This window comes from Gopherus flavomarginatus, chromosome 10 (assembly GCF_025201925.1).
Source record: "Gopherus flavomarginatus isolate rGopFla2 chromosome 10, rGopFla2.mat.asm, whole genome shotgun sequence".
Taxonomy (NCBI): Eukaryota; Metazoa; Chordata; order Testudines; family Testudinidae; genus Gopherus; species Gopherus flavomarginatus.
The window spans coordinates 61344280-61366744 of record NC_066626.1 but is presented as its reverse complement, the minus strand read 5'-3'; the positions used below and the strand labels follow the sequence as shown (position 1 = coordinate 61366744).

The 22465-nt window shown below is 37.9% G+C and overlaps 1 protein-coding gene across 5 annotated transcripts in view; it reads right to left on the bottom strand.

Moving 5' to 3' along the window:
- Positions 1–22465, bottom strand: part of LRP1B (LDL receptor related protein 1B) — a 1302041-nt gene that overhangs the window by 181746 nt on the left and 1097830 nt on the right. For all 5 annotated transcript variants that reach the window (XM_050969143.1, XM_050969139.1, XM_050969140.1 and 2 more), the window contains 2 exons: positions 10183–10371; positions 7380–7528 (listed from right to left, as the gene is read on the bottom strand). In XM_050969143.1, coding sequence (XP_050825100.1) covers positions 7380–7528; positions 10183–10371 — 338 coding nt within the window. The remainder of the gene's footprint in view (positions 1–7379; positions 7529–10182; positions 10372–22465) is intronic.

Below are 22465 nucleotides of genomic sequence, written 5' to 3'. Positions count from 1 at the left end.
TTTTGAGAAGCATTGGCCTAGATCTTCATATGGTGTTAATCAGTGTAGCTTCAATGATAGTAAAGCTATCCCATTTTACAATAGCTCAGGAGTTGATCCTTTCAATTTTAATTCAAAATAGAAATTTACATTCCTTAAAGGACTGTTCTTGAGTCTCTTGAAGCATATATTTAACAACATTCTTTCAGAATGAATCTGAGTAACAGCAGATATGTTGAAGTTGCTTAATAATTCAACCAAATATACAGTTTTGTTTTTATACACTTATGTAAACTGAACCAAATCAATGGAACAACAACCTAATTCTCATGATTCCTCAAAAGGCAAAATTCTGTTAAGTAAACTCCTTCAAAAGGCCGATATTGCCCTTAATCTCAATTAGAAGCTCTGCTGTTCCTTCACTGTTGCTGAGAGAAGAATGCTTCTAGGAGCTAAGCTGAAACCACAAATTATTTTTGCCAATAACATCAAGCGGCAGAGTCCGGGTAGTTTAAGAATACTGGTAATCTATTTTAGTTTTTTTATATGGTGCTTATCCCTGGTTATTTAAGTGTTGCACAAAAGTAAGGAGTACAAAAGCCCAGAAACAGAACACGTTTTACTTTGTAAATTCCACCAGGGGAGAGGAATGTGACTGAGTATACGTTTTCTGTTTGTTTGTTTTAAGAGCATTGATCCTTAAGGAAGTTTTTTTTTTTAAAAGGTGTGTTTTTCACCTTAATCTGAATACCATTATATCTGAGCTCAGTCTAAGTTTTTCTGCCAGGGACTTCCACAAACAGGATATTGCTGTCAATTATGCTTTGTGATCTGTAGTTAGAACTGAGGTATAAACGCTGAATTATTATTGTGGAAGATAGCTGGGAATCGCTGAAGATAAGGTAGGTCCTGTGAAGTAGCCAGGTCCCAAACTCTTAAGTGGCCTTGTAGAAAAGGGCTTTCAAGTTCTATTCTAAAGTGGATGATGTAGTATACCCGCGTTGCCTCTATCATAAGGTGTGCAGCTGCAAGCCATATCACCAGCTCCAATCTTTATCTAGTGTTTATGCCCAAGCTCAGGTAGAGTTAATTGCAATAATTCCACTGGGAAATGTGGAAGATAGAGATGAAAGTGGCTATGTCCTCATAAAAGATAAAATCCACAAATCTAGAGTTATCCACTCATCACTTAAACCACCAAACAATTTTAACTGTTGGTCATCAGTGGCCTGGGAAAATTACATTTAGACCATTAAAAAATCTTGGGCTCAACGTCTCCCCATCCCATTACATCTCATACTTGACACACAGATCATCTATTAGCAAAAAATGCCCTTTTTCTCTTTGCCTGGCAATACAGCTTTGCCTGTTCCCTCTTATATGAGGACCCAGCCATTGTAAACTATACTTGCAATTTTCCTAGCTTGGACTATTGCAATTCACTGTACCTTAACTTGGACACAAACACTGGAGAAAGAGGTCACTTGGGTATATCACCATCATCCACTTTAGAACAGAGTTGAAAGTCCTTGAAGAACTGCCTCTGTCATAGAAGCATGAGGCTTAGGGAAGAATGCAGGTGAGTTGATGTGTTGATTCAGATGGAATTTTCTAACCACCTTTGGTCAGGCCTTTGGGTGTGCTCTTAAGGATATGTTGTCCAGGATAAAACCTGTATAGACAGGATCAGCCATGACTGCTTGAATCTCTCCTACTCTGCTTGCTGAGGTTATCGCTACCAATTTGGAAGTTTTCAGAGATAAGTGCAACAGATAATAGATAATCATAAATTTGAAGGGATGGCCGATGAGCACTGAGAATCAGGATGAGATCCAAAGGAAGAATCAGTTTCTTGATAGGTGGAAAAACTCTTACTAGGCATATTAGAAACTTTATGATCATTAGGTGTGAAATGATAGATTGACCCTCTTAGGTGCTGAGAATGCTGCCAAGCTTACTTTCACTGAGCTCAATTCACTGTTTCAGTTCTAATAGGCGGTATAGACTTATTGGTAATGACACTTCCGGAGAGTTCAGAGATTGCTGGTGACACCAGAGAAAAAAAATCTTGTTCTTTTGTGGAAATTGTGGAAAGAGTAACCTTATCTTAAATAGAAAGAATTCTGGAGCTATGAGAATAACCTCTCTCTCACACCAGTAACAGCTTAGTTCTCACATAGATAAACTAATTCTAAAATCTGTCTTTCTGAAATAAGGGCTACTAGAAAGTTCAGCAACAGTTTTATCTAATCTATTATTCTGATTAATCTTGACATGTAGTTATAATCAGATGGAGAATCCAGTGTACCTATGTCACTTGGGCTGTTACCTACATTTATATGGTGCTTAGCTGTAAGATTCCAATCAGCCATTCTGGAGAAACTCGAATGTAGCTGATATCACTTTCTGATTATTATATTTGGCAGTCAGGGCACCATTGTGCTGGGCACTGTACCAACAGGCAGAAAGATCCTTGCCCCAGAAAGATTTCTGTTTCTGCTTGCACTGGAAACACTACTTGACCAAATCAATGAATGAGACTTCCTGGGTGAGTTCTGTCTGGTTACGAACATGTATCCTAGGCTAATGGAAAATCCCTGTTGAATTACACTTCTCTTCCAATGCCTGTGCTGTAAACCACAGATGTTCAAGATGAAGGAGTTCCTGATTCAAGAGCCATGTTGTTTTCTGCAGGTGCAATGTGGATCACTTGGATATCTGTCAAGTCCAAAGTGCCCTCTGGGCCAGGAGAGGACTTTCCTTTTCCTCTTTTCTGTACTTTTTTGTGAACTCTCTTTAAAGGCAGAAGATTCTTCTCGGCCCAGTATATTGTTTCCACTGCTGTTTAGAAGTTTTGACCTCTGGTATGTCCCTGAATTTGGAATGGAGATAAAACAATCATCCCTCATGCATAAACAAATCTATAATGGGAGGTAGGAGGAAACTTTCCCATGAGCACCATAATTACCTTCTTTGTAGTTTTATGTACTTTCTGCTGAGATTTGGTTCTGGGTTGGCTATCAGCATTTTGCTAGTACTTAGCTGTCCACAAAGGAGCATTTGGATATGATCTGGGAATGACACCTAATTTTGCATTGCCTCAAGGGTATGGTTCCATGACTTTAGAAGGAAGTTCTGCACTGCATTTTGAGAAGCCCACTTAGGGAATGAAGGCAATGCCTGGCACCAGCAATCCTAGCAATTGGAGATAATTAGCTATAGGTGATAACTGCTAGGAAATGAATGATACAATGAAGTTCTGGATCTTTGCAAATCTTTTCCATAGTGGCAAAATATGACCAGAGCCATGTCTGTTTTGATTCTGGCAGCAACCATTCTCTGTATTGGGTTCATAAAGTTATTGATGTTTGATCAACTGGTGAGCCTGAATTCTTTTCAGTAGCTGCGCAGTTATAAATGAATGTGTTTCTCTGAGCAGGGTACTAATTGGCATGCTGTCTGTGCATGGGAATAGGTGCTTAACTTGCAACATGAGCGAGTCCTGTGACTACCCGAACTTTCTTAAAATTCTGGGTGTGGAGGGGCATCCAACATTTCCAGGTGGTCTTCCAGTCATATACTAACTGGGATCCCAACCCTGCTTAGCTTCCCAGAGCAGACAAGTTTAGGTGCATTCAGCATGATATGGCTGCAGACACAGAGCAGAAGTGTCTTGTACTGGAATTGTGAGCAAACATACACACACACTGATTTTGTCTTGGTCATGTTGATAATTTTGTTGACTTGGAGGAAAGTTTATGTAGCTTTCCTTGTAAGCCTTTGCTTCAGATTTTGCCCTCCAGGGTCATAGTCCCTTCTTCGACACACTTGGTGTTGGTAATGACTAACACATTGCTATGTTGGCTTTGATAGTGAGAGTTGAGACAACTCTACTATCTCAGCTTGCTAAACGTCTGTAGGATCCTGAAAGGCTGTCTGCCCACTCCCCCGGGCTAGTTAGCACCCATGTACGTACTGCAGGAGCAACCTAGTACCACTCTGTGCTTTCCTCAATAATTCAGGCATCATTCTGAGCATGGGAAGAGATTTTTCACTTATCTCTCTGTAATCCCATGATGGTGTAGCTTCACAGGGAGTGGAATCCTCATGCGTTTCATTTCTGGTCTCAGAGATCCTGAAGTGCTCCTTCTGCTTTATGTGAAGCCTGCCTGTGGAGCAGCGGAGGGATAAAGAAAGATAAAATCCTTTCTACTTTCAGATTTTGAGCCGCTTTCCTTGGCAGAGCAAGGGTTTACAGTTGATGATCAGATGGCACAGATCCATACCATTGTAGAGGGAGATATTTGGGCTGCAAGCCAGACAGGCATAATTCCAATTATTTTGCATTCTGAGTAAGAGTTTCACAGCAGTGACAGGCTTCTCTGCATGCCCAGACATGTGGAAGGCGTGGGAGGGGCCATGAGCTTGATACAGAGCACTATGAGAGCTTCTGTGTAGGAGAAAATTCCAGAAAACACCTCCTCCAAAAGGGGGAAGGCAGAGAAGGCATTTAACATCTGATTTTCACCCTACTTGTTCATTAACCATAATAACAGCTGCCTTAAAAAGATGGTGCTTGCTTTTTTGGGACCCAGAGTCTCTGGGATTTGCAAGACTTACCCAAGAGCATCATAAAAATCTCAAATCAATGTGTGTGAAAGGGGAACTGTGGAGCAGCTTGTCTTCCTTCCTCAGAGATGAGGACCCATTCCAGTATCTAAAGGTGGGAACTGGGCATGCTGGTCCAATTCTGAGCTCCATACCCTGGCAGCATGAGAGTCAGCTGGCTGTGAACTGATAGGACATAATTCACCCTTTGTAGAGCCCGTACATGTTACTTCACATATGAAATAAAACTTAGATTTGGCCTGATATTTGTGGGACAACTCTGCCATTTTTGAGAAGGGAAGGAGGAATCCTGGAGGGGAGGCACTGCAGTGCTTGATCTGGGTGGTTGAAACCGCTACACTGACAGGAGACAAGAAAGAAATATTATATGATGCTACTGCAGAAAAATGAATAAAAATAATGTTATAAAACAAAATTGTCTGGATAAATTGAAATGCCAACTTGTTCCACTGCTGGAGGAAGAAAATCTAGTGGCCTTAGTTGAAAGGAAGAGCTTAGTCCTTGAGTCCCGAGCAGCCACACTGGACTGCCTCCAGATTCCATAGGTGGGGAAGCATGTTCACCATGACTGAAGAATGAGGAGAGAGGCTCTGCAACAGAAAGTGAATTAAAGGAACAGGCTTCTCAGCTGGACTTTTATGATCTTCTGACACCCAAGAAGTTGAGAAACATTCCTGCTGATATGGTCATGCTATCCATAAAAGATGGAGGATAACGAAAGGATTCTATGCAAAAGTATCCAGGAAGCCTGAGAGACCCTGGAGACAAAGTTCTTAATGCAGCATAAGGGTGAATGTGACCCCCTAAGAAACCACAACTCCTTTGTCTGGAGAACTATTCCAGGTCTGCAAGCCCACCCACATGGCAGAGAGGTTGACCCAAAAGCCCTGAGAAGTGAAATTCAACGAGGAAATGCAGTTATATTTCCCAGAGGCCTCCTCAACTTGATCCCTCTAGTACAGAATGAAGCACATACAGAAAGTGAAAGTGTGTCTACACTGAGGAACCTGTGTCATCTCCAAAGCAAGGGTGGTAGATCTTACAAATTGTTGTCACTGAAAAGATTGGAAGTACCTTTGGGTTGAAAAAAACACAACCAAGGTCTCTGATCTGCTTATGGCAATGTTTTATTTTGTCCTCTGCAATGACACTGAGACCTACGCTTGGTTCCATTTCTTATCCTTATTCTTTAGACATCAGAACAGAAGAGCAGAACCAAGGCTTTTATAAACAGCAGGTGTCACTGAGATCATGAGTTTTCAGTAAGGAACCCACTTAGCTGGTGACCTGCCAGTTGCTGAGCCAGCCTCCAGTACTGAAAATCTGCTTAAATAATTCCTTGCCCGAGGAGGCACCGCATTGGCCTGGAGCGGCGAACCTCGGCCAGTGGGAGCCACGATGGGCCGAACCTGTGGATGCAGCAGGTAAACAAACTGGCCCGGCCTGCCAAGGGCTTTCCCTGAACAAGCTACAGTCCTAGTTTGAGAACCACTGGTTTATAATACAGTAATAGTGTATACCATCAGCTGTTTCAACTGCTTATTACTTGAGATTCAGGCTTCCTCTGTATATAGTTCAGATAAAATTTCTCTTCCCTGCTGGGGTGTAGATGCTAAACTGTCTCATCCTCTGCTTATTAGCTTGATAGCTTTGTTTACTTTCTATGTAAATTGACCTTCATTGTCCCTAGCTGAAGACCGAGCTGGCCAGAGAAGGAAAGACATTCCTTTGTCTACGACAGACCTGTTAACCAAATCCCCCTGACATGCCTGTTTTAAATACTTTTTAGTTATAATTGCAACATATATTCATAACTCTTAATACACATCACATACATACATGACACAAGACTCTTAATGATCAGTGAATTATTAGTTTTCCAATGACATATTACCTAACCCCTTCTAGATACAGATTATATCCGTAGTAAGGTGGGGTACAATGAATTGGTCAGGCCAGCTAAACTCATTACTTGATGCCAGTGAGTTGCTTGCCCTCTGGCATTGGGATGCTCTTAGGGTCACATAGGAAAATATTCAGAAATGCTTATTTTTGCAGATTGTTATGTAAACAAATGGGAGCTGTTTGAAAGCTGCTCAGAGGTTTGAAAAGTTAGAAGTTCCTCTGCAGAGTAGTGCAGGTGAGGTGGTGAAAAGTGCAAGATATAAATATGCTGTCATATTGTTCCATTATTTATCATATAGATATAATCTCTACATATGTCATCTCAGATATTATTACAGACTTATTATTAGTGACTCCACAATTAAGGTTGTGTTGAATTTTTCACTTAAAACAGGATTAAAATCCCCTGGCTTAACACTTTAATGGCTGAATTGAGTCTTTAAATTTGGCACAATAACTCTTCTGAAGGCAACTGAATTAACTGTGCCTTTTTTAAAAAAAGAAATGTATACAACAACTTTTGCAGAGGAAACAAAAATATTTTCTTTAGGAAATGTTGCCCTCATGATATTATGCTAGTTTACCTCCTTCTTGTTAAACAATGAGCCATACAAGCTCCAGACTTTATATACAAATATATTTTCACAGCATCTCAGGTATATGATTTTCAAAATTTATATTTAAACCCAAATAATTCTTCTCTTTATATGCCTCAAGCTAAATGATCTCAACAAGGAATAGCTGATGTTACTTGAAAGTTGTGCTGTGGTTTGGTGAACTCTTTCAGGTGTGCACCACTTTCATTGGTCTTAACATTTGGTTGTAAATAAAGCTGCAAAAATATAGTAAAATGGCAACCAGCTTACCTGACTGGCTGTGCAGTTTGACAAGCAGGTCTTGTTATCTGCAGCAAGGTAAAAATTAGTGGGGCAGGCACAAGTGTATGTTTTACCAGGAGCTAAGAGACACAAATGACTGCAGCCACCATTATTTATCATACACAAATGTTTAGACACTGTGAATGAAAAAGAAAAAAAAATATTAAAACCTACCAACCAACATGCTGATCTGCAGGGGAAAAACTCAAAACAAAAAAAAAAAACAAAAACCAACAAAGGAAACTTTTTTTTTCCCTTTAGGGAAGCTTCTAGCAATATAAACCTGTTACCTCAGCATACTTTAAATCTCTTTAATGGTAAAAGGGGAAGTAAAATGCACTAGATACAAATTACATTATTTTTACAATGTTGTAGTTTATAAAAAAAGCATTCTTTGGGAACAAAAACAAACAAAAATTCACTTTTTTAGCCATCGGTCTTGCAAATTGTCTTATTAAGGAGCGCAAGCATTTTGTATGAGGCAAATTAATTCGCTAATAAAAATGCAGATTTGAATGCTGAAACAATGAGAGAGAAAGCACTAATCTTTTACAATGGTGCTGCTAATTTGCTAATCTAGACCAGCTGCCAAATTTTATTTAACTAGAACTGTAATACGGACAGTAGAAGATCAGAGAGAGTTATAATACTGTCCTCCTTCGGTAGGTTTTATGGCCCAACTATTGTTTAAATATCTCTAGGACTTGTTAGACACCAGTATTACTTTAAAATATTAAATCTCCTGGTTTTGCAATAATAATATTGAAAGCTTTGCTAATACTTTATTTCTCCTTTGCTGGACTGACTTTATCATCTTTGTAACATAATATTTTAACAATTCAGTTGATCTAGTCAATATCAATAACCTGTTTTTTTAATAATTTCAACTTGATATTTAGTATCAGAGGGGTAGCCGTGTTAGTCTGGATCTGTAAAAGCAGCAAAGAATCCTGTGGCACCTTATAGACTAACAGACGTTTTGGAGCATGAGCTTTCGTGGGTGAATACCCACTTCTTCAGATGCATGTGGTGGAAATATCCAGGGGCAGGTATATATATGCTAGCAAGCAAGCTAGAGATAATGAGGTCAGTTCAATCAGGGAGGATGAGGCCCTGTTCTTAGTAGTTGAGGTGTGAAAACCAAGAGAGGAGAAACTGGTTCTGTAGTTGGCAAGCCATTCACAGTCTTTGTTCAATCCTGAGCTGATGGTGTCAAATTTGCAGATGAACTGAAGCTCAGCAGTTTCTCTTTGAAGTCTGGTCCTGAAGTTTTTTTGCTGCAGGATGGCCACCTTAAGGTCTGCTATAGTGTGGCCAGGGAGGTTGAAGTGCTCTCCTACAGGTTTTTGTATATTGCCATTGTCTGATTTGTCTGATTTGTGTCCATTTATCCTTTTCCGTAGAGACTGTCCAGTTTGGCCGATGTACATAGCAGAGGGGCATTGCTGGCATATGATGGCGTATATTACATTGGTGGATGTGCAGGTGAATGAACCAGTGATGGTGTGGCTGACCTGGTTAGGTCCTGTGATGGTGTCGCTGGTGTAGATATGTGGGCAGAGTTGGCATCGAGGTTTGTTGCATGGATTGGTTCCTGAGCTAGAGTTATTATGGTGCAGTGTGCAGTTACTGGTGAGAATATGTTTCAGGTTGGCAGGTTGTCTGTGGGCAAGGACTGGCCTGCCACCCAAGGCCTGTGAAAGTGTGGGATCATTGTCCAGGATGGGTTGTAGATCCTTGATGATGCGCTGGAGGGGTTTTCACTGGCCATCACATACAGCCCCCAGCTAAAACCCCTCCAGCGCATCATCAAGGATCTACAACCCATCCTGGACAATGATCCCACACTTTCACAGGCCTTGGGTGGCAGGCCAGTCCTTGCCCACAGACAACCTGCCAACCTGAAACATATTCTCACCAGTAACTGCACACTGCACCATAATAACTCTAGCTCAGGAACCAATCCATGCAACAAACCTCGATGCCAACTCTGCCCACATATCTACACCAGCGACACCATCACAGGACCTAACCAGGTCAGCCACACCATCACTGGTTCATTCACCTGCACATCCACCAATGTAATATACGCCATCATATGCCAGCAATGCCCCTCTGCTATGTACATCGGCCAAACTGGACAGTCTCTACGGAAAAGGATAAATGGACACAAATCAGACAAATCAGACAATGGCAATATACAAAAACCTGTAGGAGAGCACTTCAACCTCCCTGGCCACACTATAGCAGACCTTAAGGTGGCCATCCTGCAGCAAAAAAACTTCAGGACCAGACTTCAAAGAGAAACTGCTGAGCTTCAGTTCATCTGCAAATTTGACACCATCAGCTCAGGATTGAACAAAGACTGTGAATGGCTTGCCAACTACAGAACCAGTTTCTCCTCTCTTGGTTTTCACACCTCAACTACTAGAACAGGGCCTCATCCTCCCTGATTGAACTGACCTCGTTATCTCTAGCTTGCTTGCTAGCATATATATACCTGCCCCTGGATATTTCCACCACATGCATCTGAAGAAGTGGGTATTCACCCACGAAAGCTCATGCTCCAAAACGTCTGTTAGTCTATAAGGTGCCACAGGATTCTTTGCAACTTGATATTTAGTTACTTAAGAAAGCTACCAAAACCACTGTACAAATACTTATAAACATTGCATAAAAATGTCCGAGTCTAAATAAATAAATAAATAAATAAAACTTCAGTGAATTCAGAAATTAGATGCTTGTGAAATATGCAGATGTGCTGTCTGAAAAGCATGGATAGAATAATTACCATCAGGTTGTCTATAAGAATGATACACTTGGATATCTGTTATGGCATGCCATGAGTTAATCAGTGATACTCTGTCTGCTCCAGAGGTTTTGTGGGCACGGCTCAGTGACTTGGTTTTCCCATCTGTCCAGTAGATGTAGTCTTCAAACAATGTTAGTGCAATCACCCCTGGAATATCTTGATTAGGGACTGTAATAGGAGATGGTAAGATTAATGTTCAGTCCTGGAAGACGGCCAGTTAAAATATTCCATACTCTATGGGCTGACAGATACAACCACTACAAAACTTCTTGAGAATAACTGCCTTGACAATCTGTCAAGCCTGCAGGGTATTTTACTACCAGTTAAAATAATGCAGGATTGGGTGCAACAGCTTTGCTTGCATATATTTAGTGGGCCTAACCACTGCAAAGAACATGAACGAATTTCAGTTAACAAATAACTACGTCCAAATTCTAAACAAATTACATGTTAAATTTTAATAAAGTAGTTAGCATATATATTTAAGTTAATTTACTCAGCTAAAAGTAATTATTTTGATTTTTAAGAGAATACAATGTATTAAACCATAACCAAGATGCACCTTTAGATGTACTGTATTTCAAAACCATTAAAAGCTATTGTAGTCACTTCATTATGGTGACATATTACAGCCCTCAAGATAATCTAAAAAGCAGCTTTTCTCCTAACAGAAATACAACAATGGTTAAAGGCTTACTGCTGCATATATTTACTTTTTAATACTGTACAACACATATCACAGGTGAATACACACAATAATTTCTATTCTAACTCCCAGAATAGAAATCCTAACTAGGTTAGGGATTTTCAGTTTTTCATATGAAAAATTTACATCATTCAGATCAAATGAATTATTAAAGTACATTATGCAGTGATACCACTGTTACACTGCAGAAATATATTTTTCTTATACATTATAAGATTTAAGTATAACTTCAATAGGATGTTACTCCATGGGTTCTCTCACTGAAACCACTGAAAGCACTTGTGGAGTAGCATACTGTGAACACTCATAAGAGCAGCAGAATGTGGCCCACATTGTTCTGAATGAGCTTAACAAACACTGAACAAGCATTGTTAACCTTCACTTTTGTAAAATTGAACAAACCCAGGATGTTCAGGTAAATAAGCATTTTCTTATAGGTTTACTTACTGTAGCTAAAAAATAAATCAATCTGTTTAAAAAACCTTATGACAAAACATCCTGAGCTTTGACAAAATAGTCTAGTAATGATACCGTGAGATTTAAGAACTTTTTGAAAAATTATAAAACATTATGAAGGGGAGATAGCAGACAGATTTTGTTATGTTTGAGGTTCTTTTGAAAGGACAGTACTGAATGCATGAATCTGACCAACTATCCAACTATGACCTAGATGGTCAAAAAGTAAATTAGCAATATGAAGTGGATATTTTCAAGTTACTTAAAACCACTGTTGCACAGTAAAATCTGGAGGCAGGTGATTTTTTTTTTTCTTAGAAATTGCATGCACCTGGTATGTATAGTTGTCAAGTTGGCCCAATTACAAGAAAACTTTAAAAAAAAATAACATCAACTATCACCCACAGGTATTCAGTTGGTGAATAAATCTTGAAAAAAATAGAAACACTGTGTGGGCTGAAGTTTAACAGGTGCTTATTATGCATTTCAAAGTCAATTCCAAAGCTTTTAACATTGTCTAGAACTTCTCCAGTAAATCGTTTTGCATGTTAGCAGTGGTTCAGATGGAAATAAAACACACACACACACAGCACCTACACATTCCTACAGTATGATTTGTTTTTCTTAAACTTTTGAATTTGCGGCAGAAAATTTATGTTATGGCCCTTAGAACTGGTGTTAAAATGCAGGTTTGGCTGATGGGGCATTTTCATCTGAACTCATCAGAACCCTTGTGCTACATATATAATAAAATTTGGTATTCACTTTATATACTACAATTTAATATATTCTTGAACATAACATCAAATTCCACAATGCCTTGTACAAGCATTGTTATGTCATTCATTCTGCAGTGAATAAGTATTGTGACAAAGTTCCTCCTCTAACTTAGTGGGTCCAGCACTTATTGGCGGATTTGTTCACCTCAGTGATCTTCCCCTCTTGTGGAACCCACAGTCTGGGTCAGCTCCTCCTGTGTCTTATCAGGAGTTGGGAGGTCTGGGGGGAACCCAGGTCCGCCCTCTACTCCAAGTTCCAGCCCAGGGCCCTGGGGATCGCAGCTGTCTATAGTGCCTCCTGTACCAGCTGCATGACAGCTACAACTCCCTGGGCTACTTCCCCATGGCCTCCTCCAAACACCTTCTTTATCCTCAACACAGGACCTTCCTCCTGGTGTCTGATAATGCTTGTCCTCCTCAATCCTCCAGCAGTACACTTTCTCACTCTCAGCTTCTTGCTCCCAGCTTCTCACACACGTTCCTTCTCCTCTGGCTCCTCCCTGCCTGACTGGAGTGAGCTTCTTTTTAAACCCAGGTGCCCTGATTAGCTTGCCTTGATTGGCTGCAGGTGCTCTAATTAAAGTAGCTATCTCTACTGCCTTCTAGAAAGATCTTAATTGGCCCCAGGTGCCTTGATTAACCTGGAGCAACTGCCATTTGGTTACCAGGATACTAGGGATTTGTTTAGCCTGGGGCTAACATACCTGTTTCTCAGTACTTTACTGAAGCCATCTGGCCTTGCCCCATCACAGTATATCTTCCAATTGCTCATAACATTCTTTATGCTAAACCTAGTGTGTCTTGTCTGGCATCTATGGCATGTAAAATACTATTATTCATAACTGTCACGTCAAGTGATGGATGCTTTTGTTTGGAATTAGGAGTCTTTCTACAAAATCCCATATAAGTCTTTAAGGGTCATTTTTAATATTTAGAAATCGTATCTGACATGGCTTTCACTACTGTTTTCCCTTAGCAATATTTGTTGTGGTACAATTTAAAAAAGCTGTAATTATCTTTTGAAAAGGAGATTCTTTCCTGCTTATCTGCTCTATGTCATCAACAAAGCAGCACTAAAATAGTGACTGTATTTGTGTTACAGGAGGTGAAATAAATTAGAATTCTAACTTGGGGTATTTCACTTACGTCTATTAAAGCATGATTTACCATTAATATAAGATTTATTTCCCAAAAAAGGAATTCATTTATAAATGCAAAAGTAACAATAATTTAGTTAAAATGGAAAATGTGTTACTGAGTCAGTTCTTTTCTGGGGCTGACCTGTCTCCTGTATAAGAATTTGAATTTGTGCCCCTCTTTCTGGAAAAATCAGAGGACATTCAGACTTATGCATGGGGCTTCTGGCAAACAGAGGTTAGGGACACCATCCCTGCCCATCCTGACTAATAGCCATTGATGGACCTATCCTTCATGAATTTATCTAGTTCTTTTTAAAATCCTGTTTACAAGTTAGAAGTGTGGGCAAGCTTATATTGCCACTGCCTACACTGTCTATGATATATGGATACCTAGAGAACTTCAGTCTCCAGAACTAAATTCAAGTGCATTAAATTAGAATGGATGCGCCACTCAACTGACTGTGACGTAAAATGCAGTCTCTTAAAATGCAATATTGTTTTAATTTCAAACTTTCATGCATGATATTCACGATGAGTAACTGAAATTCCTGATGGAAAGTCTCTTCTTCCCAGCAAGTGCACATGTGATTAGACATTCCTGACAACCAGATTTTTAAGTGAAGTCTCTGGCTGTTGGGAACTCCATTATGCATGACCTGGGACTCTCACTGTCATCTAAATGTATGAAGAAGTTTTTTTTTCACAATTTATAACACATCAGTGAATGAACTAAGGAAGACCTCTCAGCCTTAAGTGTTCTAGATGGGCTCTTCCCTGACTGATAAGATCCATTCCTGAGTTTAGCCAAACAATTATTTTTATGCCAACCACTGGCTTTTATAGTACTATCCATTGTTTGAATGTGACATCAAGAAAGCGCCTATTGGCCAGGGTAGAACAAGAAAGACCGGAGGATGTTTTTTCAATGGGATCATACTCCACAACTATGCTGAATTTGCAGATTTGAAGTGCAATTTCTATTTGCTATACTGGCATGAGTGATGACAAAGCATCTAAAAGCAGAGATATGCAGGCTGAGGCTCACAAGCCACAAGTGGCTCTTTAATGTGTCTCCTGAGGCTCTTTGAAGCACATGAAATTAAAGCACTGTGTGATTTAATTATAAGCCAATGAAAGTAATTAACCAATCAAGATGCCTTTACTATGTTATTAACCAATTGTAGTTGATAAAATAATAATCTTTGGACTGTCATTTTGCTGTAAGAATAATTATAATAATATATTTATATATGTTATATATGATGTTCTTACAACAAAATGACTGACCAAATATATATATATATATATATATATATATATATATATATATAAACTAAATACTTCCCAGTCAGACTATTTAAATATGAATATAGAATACTATAGTAAATGAAACAATGAATTTACCATACTGTGGCTCTTTTGAGTAATGCTGATCACTAATTTGGCTCTTGAACCACTGAGTTTTGAGTATCACTGATCTGAAGCATCAGAGAAGACAATATTACGGACCATTAATGTGCTCTGGACATTTTGATCATAGAGCAACTATATACTTTTAATGCCCTTCTGCAGTATATTGTATTCCTTGCCCTTCTGTGGATTCTTGATCTGTGTTTTTCCTGGACTTGTGTAGCCTGGAAGGCTACAGACATTTTTTTGCTGCTTAGACTATAACAGGATTTAAAAAATAACCAGATAAATTCATGAAGGATAGGTCCATCAATGGCAATTAGTCAGGATGGGCAGGGATGGTATCCCTAACCTCTGTTTGCCAGAAGCTGGGAATAGGAGACAGGGGATGGATCTCTTGATGATTACCTGTTCTGTTCATTCCCTCTGGGGCACCTGGCATTGGTCACTGTCTAAAGACAGAATACTGGGCTAGATGGTCCTTTGGTCTGACCCAGTATGGCCGTTCTTATGTTATTGACTTCAGAGATAATGATATAATCAAATCAACTAACTGACCGTATCAACTGTTTATCACAAAAATAAATAATTTTTAAGTAAATCTAAAGACATATATCTAAACAAAAGCTGTTCTAATACAAACGCACAATTTAATATAAATATTTTTCTAATGACAAAAAGGTAAGGCATGAGTGAAGTTGTAGCTATCAGACATTTCAGAAATGGCAGTTAATTTCAATTTATTTTACTGGTTGAGAAACATTTCTGTAGTAGCTAAATTGTATTTTGCTTCTTTTCATTAACTTTTATTATGTTGTAAACAACAGAACATCAGCACTGTTCTCATATAATAGCCTATAAAATCTACAGTTTGCATGGAATGTGAATGACAAAAATGAAGAAAAAGAATCATAATGCAATTCTGAAATCTAGTCTTTTTGATGTAGCCTTTTTGTTTTCTTTTTCCTCTCCAGATTTCTGTAAGCTTCCCAAGACCTCGATCAGTGACAGCTATTGATTTATCTGCATACACTGGTACAAAAAAAGTCTTTTCTTTCTTATTATTTCCCCCTACAGCGAAACATACTTCCTCTTTCTATCTAACGTTTATTTCAAAACATTTGATAAAGATGCCCAATTACCCATCCGTTAGCAAGAGACTAACATCTTCCTTAAATATAAAACTATATTTAAATAACTTGAAGCATCATATCTAGACCAGCAAATGCGGGGATAGGAATTAAACATTAATTAGTTTTGGCCAAAGTGGAAAAAAAGTCCAAAAAAATTTAAATGTTTCATTTTGACATTTATTTTAAAAAACACAAAGAAGTGGTACACAAAATCCCAAAGCTAAACAAAACAAAAACAAAACAAAAAGTCATTTCAGGTTGACCCAATAAACTGTTCTTCAGATTTTCCAGTTTGGTGGCTGAACCAAAAAAGAAAAAAAAGAAAAAGAAAAAGAAAAAGAAATCTATTACCTCCGCTCCAGTAATTAATCCACAGACAAATTCACATGACAGACAACAACTCTCTCAGAGATGTTATGGTCTGCCATTCCATAACAATTGTATTTACTACATTTAATTTCTCGGTTATTAAAATATTAGCATCTGAATACTCCAAATAACCTATTACTTAGGGATGAATAACCTTCTATTCCTATATGAACTCATACAAACTACACTATTTCTCGCAAATGAACGGACCCCAATTATTTACTACTGGTTTAGCTTAAGGGTGGTTATGGTCAGAAAAGTGATGATGTATTACTCAACTGTGCACACTGTTCACTGTCTTACTCAACTAATTTGCTCCTTTTGAGGATTCAGAGTTCAATTTGGTCATTTGCCTCCTTTTTACATCTATTTTCACAACTCATATAGTGAGTTAAATTCCATTACTGCTCCTGCACCACCAACAGCATTATCATCTCTATTCCATCAGAAGAATCTTTATTATTAGTGAACTCAGACTGACAAAGAACCTAGTTTGATTTTCAGAACTTTGTTCTTTTTATTTGTAAAGTGAACATAGTCGATGTGGAGTTATTGAGAGGCAATGAACACTGAATCCCACATTACCATTTTAGTCACTTTTTAGACTATAGCTGTATTTAAGATCTGATCTACACTAGAAAATTCGGTTTAACTACATCACTCAGGGTGTGAAAAATCCACACCCCGAGCAGCATAGTTAAGCCATCCTAGGTCCTTGTGTAGACAGAGCTAGGTTGTGGTAAAATTCTTCCATCAAGCTAGCTATTGCCTCTTGGGGAGGTGCATTACCTGTGCTGTCAGGAGAATCTCTCCCATCAAAGTAGGTAACGTCTACACCAATGTGCTATAGCAACGCAGCTGTGCCGCTGTAGAATTCTAAAGGTAGATAAGTCCAGAGAGACTCTAACTCAGATTCTTGTGACCCAATTCCCCACCACAAATTCCACTTCTATCTCTGATTGAATGGCTTCCAGCTTTTCCCTCTGCCAGCTATGTCCATGCAATTCTCTCCTTCTTCTTATAGGCCACCCTTATCTCCTTACAGACCTACACAACCATCTCTGCTTCTCTGTTGGGTCCTGAAACTATAGTTAAACAATACATTCTCAGATAGTGTGAGAAGAAATATGCTCTGGACTGCAATGTGCACCAGATTACACATGAAAGTGGAAGTACTGAATGAAAGCTAGATGCCGCAAGGGGAATGAGTGCACTAGCACTTGAAAGAAAGAAAGAAAGAAAGAAAGAAAGAAAGAAAGAAAGAAAGAAAGAAAGAAAGAAAGAAAGAGTTGTGGGCAGAGTGGAGCATGCAGTAAGAAGGGCTGAACAAACTAGGAGGGAAAGCAAAGGATGGCTAAATGACTGAACAGAAAGAGAGATCAAACCATAGTTGGCAGACTGAGAGGAATTAGGTTTGCATGAATCTATGCTGAAGAAGGAGGAATGATTACACAGGCCTGAACAGGAGGGCTCTTGTGTTTGTTCAGAAGTTGGGTCAAAATATGAATACACATTTAAAGCATTGGATTCTTTTCTGAACTGTACAGATCACAGAACCTGATGAACTTTACCCACAAATGTATATCAATTTTTATCTACCTGTTATATTTACATATTGTAATCCACACATGCAGTGTATATGCCTACTTAAAACTATTATGAAAAATAAATGGTAAGGTGAAGTAGGTTTCCCCTCACCTCCTTTCTATTAATAACCCCATCTTTCCAATATTTATTCTTTAGCTAAGTATTATGTAATATAAATTTGCAAACTTTTCATCGCATGCTATTTTGGGATTTATATACGTGCAAAAGCTATCTGAAACCATATAACATTTTGGTGTCTGTTTTACATAATTTAATAACATTAAATATCTGGAATTTAAACAGAATTGTTTAAAATAAAACAAAACACATGCTTAGGCATGATCTTGTATAAAAGTTCCACCTATTTCTGTTCTAAAGGCTGAGGCATAATTCCATATAGTGGGAAATGTGAAAATCCCTTAACTACAGCAGTGCTAGTGACAGCTGATACTGTAAAATATGTGCCTCTTGGGTAGCTATTAAGATTTAGGTTGTGTCAGTAAAGTATAGCCCAGCGTAAGTGGCAACATGGTGCTGACTAACCCAGGGACCAAGAATACCCACTGTATATATGTAGTGCTTTTTTTTAATTATATCTCTTATGAGATGCAGCCTCCTTTCCCATATACATTGGTCCTATACAATGAGCTGGTACTAGACACCTTTAAGCTGCAGATGAAATAGAGAGACAGATAAAGTCTGGTCCTAATTAATTACTCTTTAGAATTTAAATATTGAAAAATGGCTGTTAAAAGAATTAGCAGAATTTTAAATCAATAATATGTCCACCAATGGCTTGAGAGTAGTTTCTACTAAACAGCAGTATTTTGGTGTATAAGGTTAATGCGAAATTTATGGTTTTATTACATAAAGCAAGTTTAAACTGATAACAGAAAGTTTGAGAATTCAGTTTGTTATATGGTGCATTCCTTTCTGCAACTCTAACACTGACTTTCTCTACAATTCTTGTACTACAAGAGACATTCAATAACAGACTCTTTTGATGATTCATCTTCCAAAATGCTAATTTCAAACCTCAATATTATCATATATAATTTTATTTAAAGTGACTAAATGTAAATTGTTTTTATAGATATTTTCATTCACTTATGTTTATGAACCAAGTGTACGGCTGTAAAATACACTGGGGAAAGGCTAGATTGTAATAATAAAAAGAAAAAAAAACTTATTATGTAGTCCAACTAAATTTTATTTATAAGAGTGTTGTAGAACTTTTTATTATTGATTTTGTAAAGCTAGAGACTTTCAGTGATAAATGTTTTATAAAATAATCTATATTACTTTTACTAAATTTAAAATCTTATCTTAAAAATAAAAAAAAAACCAAATTCTGCTCAATGAGCATAACAAATTATTTAACCCCAGTAACTGAAACCTTGATTTGTAAATAACTATGTGTATGTATGTGTTAATTAATATTGAAGACTGAAATTAGCATTTTGGAATGTAACTTGAAACTTGAAAAGGGTTGCAATTAAAATGTTTCTGTTTAAAAATTTTAATACCTATAAAACACACACACTCTCATTTGGGAATTGAGATTCGAATTACCCAGTAAAATATATTCCCAGACAAAACACTTTGTTAAAATGAGATTAAGATTGAGATTACAGCTCAGTAATGTAAACATTTAAAAAAATAGAAAAAATTGTCATTTCTTCCCCAAACAAGTACTATAAATCAAGAAATTCAAAGATAAAATTAAATTAACAAAAACAACAACCCTCTAAACATGTTCAGGTATAGAAATGCAGTTATGGTACCTGAAGTAGCTAAACTAACCTAGAGCGACGCCATAAGAGGAGGTGAAAAATGAATCTGTCTTTAAAAATTATTTAAAAGAAAATCTAGGACCACAAACATTTAATGACTTATTCCTAAAGGTATGGTTATCATAGGATGTTTACACTTATGTTACCTACTTTCAACCTTAACTATAGCTTAAATAGGTTTTGTATAGGAATTTCTTTTTTTGCTTTAGAATTATTAAAAAAAATTATGCATGAAAAGGTACAAAAGAATGCTAATCTGAGATTCTTTAATGGACTGAAGATAGTTCATACCATTTTTTAAAGTAATTTTTAAGGCCATATTCAAGTACTGTGCCAGTGAAGAACAAAGTAGCCTGAATCAGCAGAAACCAATTGGAGCATAATGGTGAATCTGTCCCTTAATTAGTTAGCATACAGCTATGTCACTCTTAAGAGTGACTGCTGTTGGTCATCTAATGTACCAATTTGAACACTTGACACATTTATATAGTTTTGACAGTAACTCAATTAAAGTGATAAGATTGTAGCGTGCAAATTAGCTTGGGAGGAGGAGCAATTGTTGCTTGAGTATTCTGAAGCCACAATAGCCCCATTAAGAGTGACCTAAAGTATTAACCTAGGACTCTGATCATAACAGATATGATACCCAATAACAATTTAGTATAATTACTACAAAACTTTAAAAAAGAATCTATGCAGAAGATTTCAATTAGTTTTAACTGCATGGAAAATGTGAGAGTGAGTATATATAAAATTAGAGAAACTATGCTAAAATAACATTAATATTTCAAAGTCAAGCACTCACAAGTTAGGAAATGCTAGAACATATAACTTTATCCAGACCCTGTTTGTGTATGCAACAATAGAGTTGATAGTTACATATTATATATATAATATTATATATAATATGTAACTATCAAATCTATTACAATGCATACACAAACAGGGTCTGGATAAAGACGAGAGAGAGAGAGTCTTTAGGTTCTATATTACTAAAACCTTTCTAACTACAAGGGAGGTTGTGGAATCCCCGTCTTGGAGGTTTTAAAATACAAATTAGACAAACAACTGTCCGGGTAGTCTGGGTATCTCTAATCCTACCTCAGTGTTGGGAGTTGGGAGTTCCATAGGAACCTGCCTTATTGAGTAAATGGGTTATTCAGTATTTCTTTTCTTTCTCTTTATTAAATATGTGGTCTCTCCTCTGGCATTATTTAACACACATCATCCAAACCTTGCACTAAAAAATAATAAATTAATGATAGGCCTTTGGCACTGATCAAATCTCTACTCCCCTCATGTATAGGAGGGACTTAAATTGGAGGTCTCCCACATCCCAAGTGAGTACTGTTATGAGGGAAGTTGTTTCTCCTTTGCCTGTTCTATATGAACTTGCGTGAGAGGCCCAATCCAGTAGGCATGCTCAGATTATTCCTATCAGGTCAGGCCCCACATACAACTTGTCTTCACCTGGTTTGTGAATCACTCTGGGACCTAGTAGGGGAGATGAGTGGGGAAGGAGGCTGCCATGTTCAAGCACAGATGTAGAAACATAGGTACACCTTTTACTGTAAAACCAGAGGCACTGAATGAATTTAGGCACCTACAGGCTTCAGTGGAAGCTTTGTGCATTGCAGTGGTCCCAAAACTGGGAATTAAGCTCCTAAAACAGGGACTTGGTCGCCTAATTCCTTTTGTGAAGTTCATTTCCGATTGCTTAACAAACATTAATGAATTTACATTCCCAACACCCTTGAGACATTACAAGGTATTATTATTCCCATTTTACAAGTGGGGAAGTAAACACAGAAAGTTAAGGCCAAAACTGTCAAAAGTGTTCACTGGATTTTGGCACACAACTTGAAACATTTAACTGGGCTTTTTATAACACTTTATATATTCAAAGCTCAGTTCCTACCGACTTCAGTTGTAGCTGTGAGTGCTCAATCTGGCACCAGGTGTCTCATGTTAGACATCCAGAAAATGAGAAACATGCAGTTATTGGCCACCTGTGAACATTTTGGTGTAAGTGACTTATCTAGCATCACAAAGGAACTCCATGGCAGAGGCAGTGATCCAGTATCCATGGTGGTATTCAACTTACTTAACAAACAGACCAACCTTTTCATGCTCTCTGAATGTGTATATATATCTCCTCACTATGTTCCATTCTTTGCATCTGAAGAAGTGGGCTGTAGCCCATGAAAGCTTATGCTCAAATAAATTTGTTAGTCTCTAAGGTGCCACAAGTACTTCTTTCTTTTCCAAACAGGACAGAGGTTCCTATAAGACAACAGTCTTATTCATTATACAACCCCGATTCATTTCTAGAGTATAGTATATCTTGTGCCCTGTATGAAGCAGGCAGATTCTTGCTGAAAAGAATAGTTCATGATTCTGTAATTAAAGACTATCCTAACACATATGTACCAAGGGGTGGAATTAAGGTTGTTGGGACAACCTTAGTTCTAACATTTCCTAACTTTGGAATGCTTGACTTTGCATCCTTAATGTTCTTTAAATGTAGTTTGTGTGTGATGTTCAAAAAAGAAAAAATTAAAGAAAACAAAATCCTTCATAAGGCATCATACTGACACTAACGTGGTCAGTCCCAGAACTGACATCCACCACTAGAACTAATGGAGCAAATGTCTTATTCTCTGTGTGGAAAAGACACTAGTGAGGGAGAAGAGACATATACTCTGTCAATTGGTTTTTGCTATTTGCTGACAGCCAAGGAACATAGGTACTCAGAACTCCTGGACTCAAGTCCAGGATCTGTAGATAAGTATGCCCCAGTGGTTATAAATCCTTCTGTCCTTGTTCCCCAAGCTTCTCTCTCTCTCTCTTTCTCTCTCTTCTCTTATCTTGCCTCATTCTCCAGATCCTG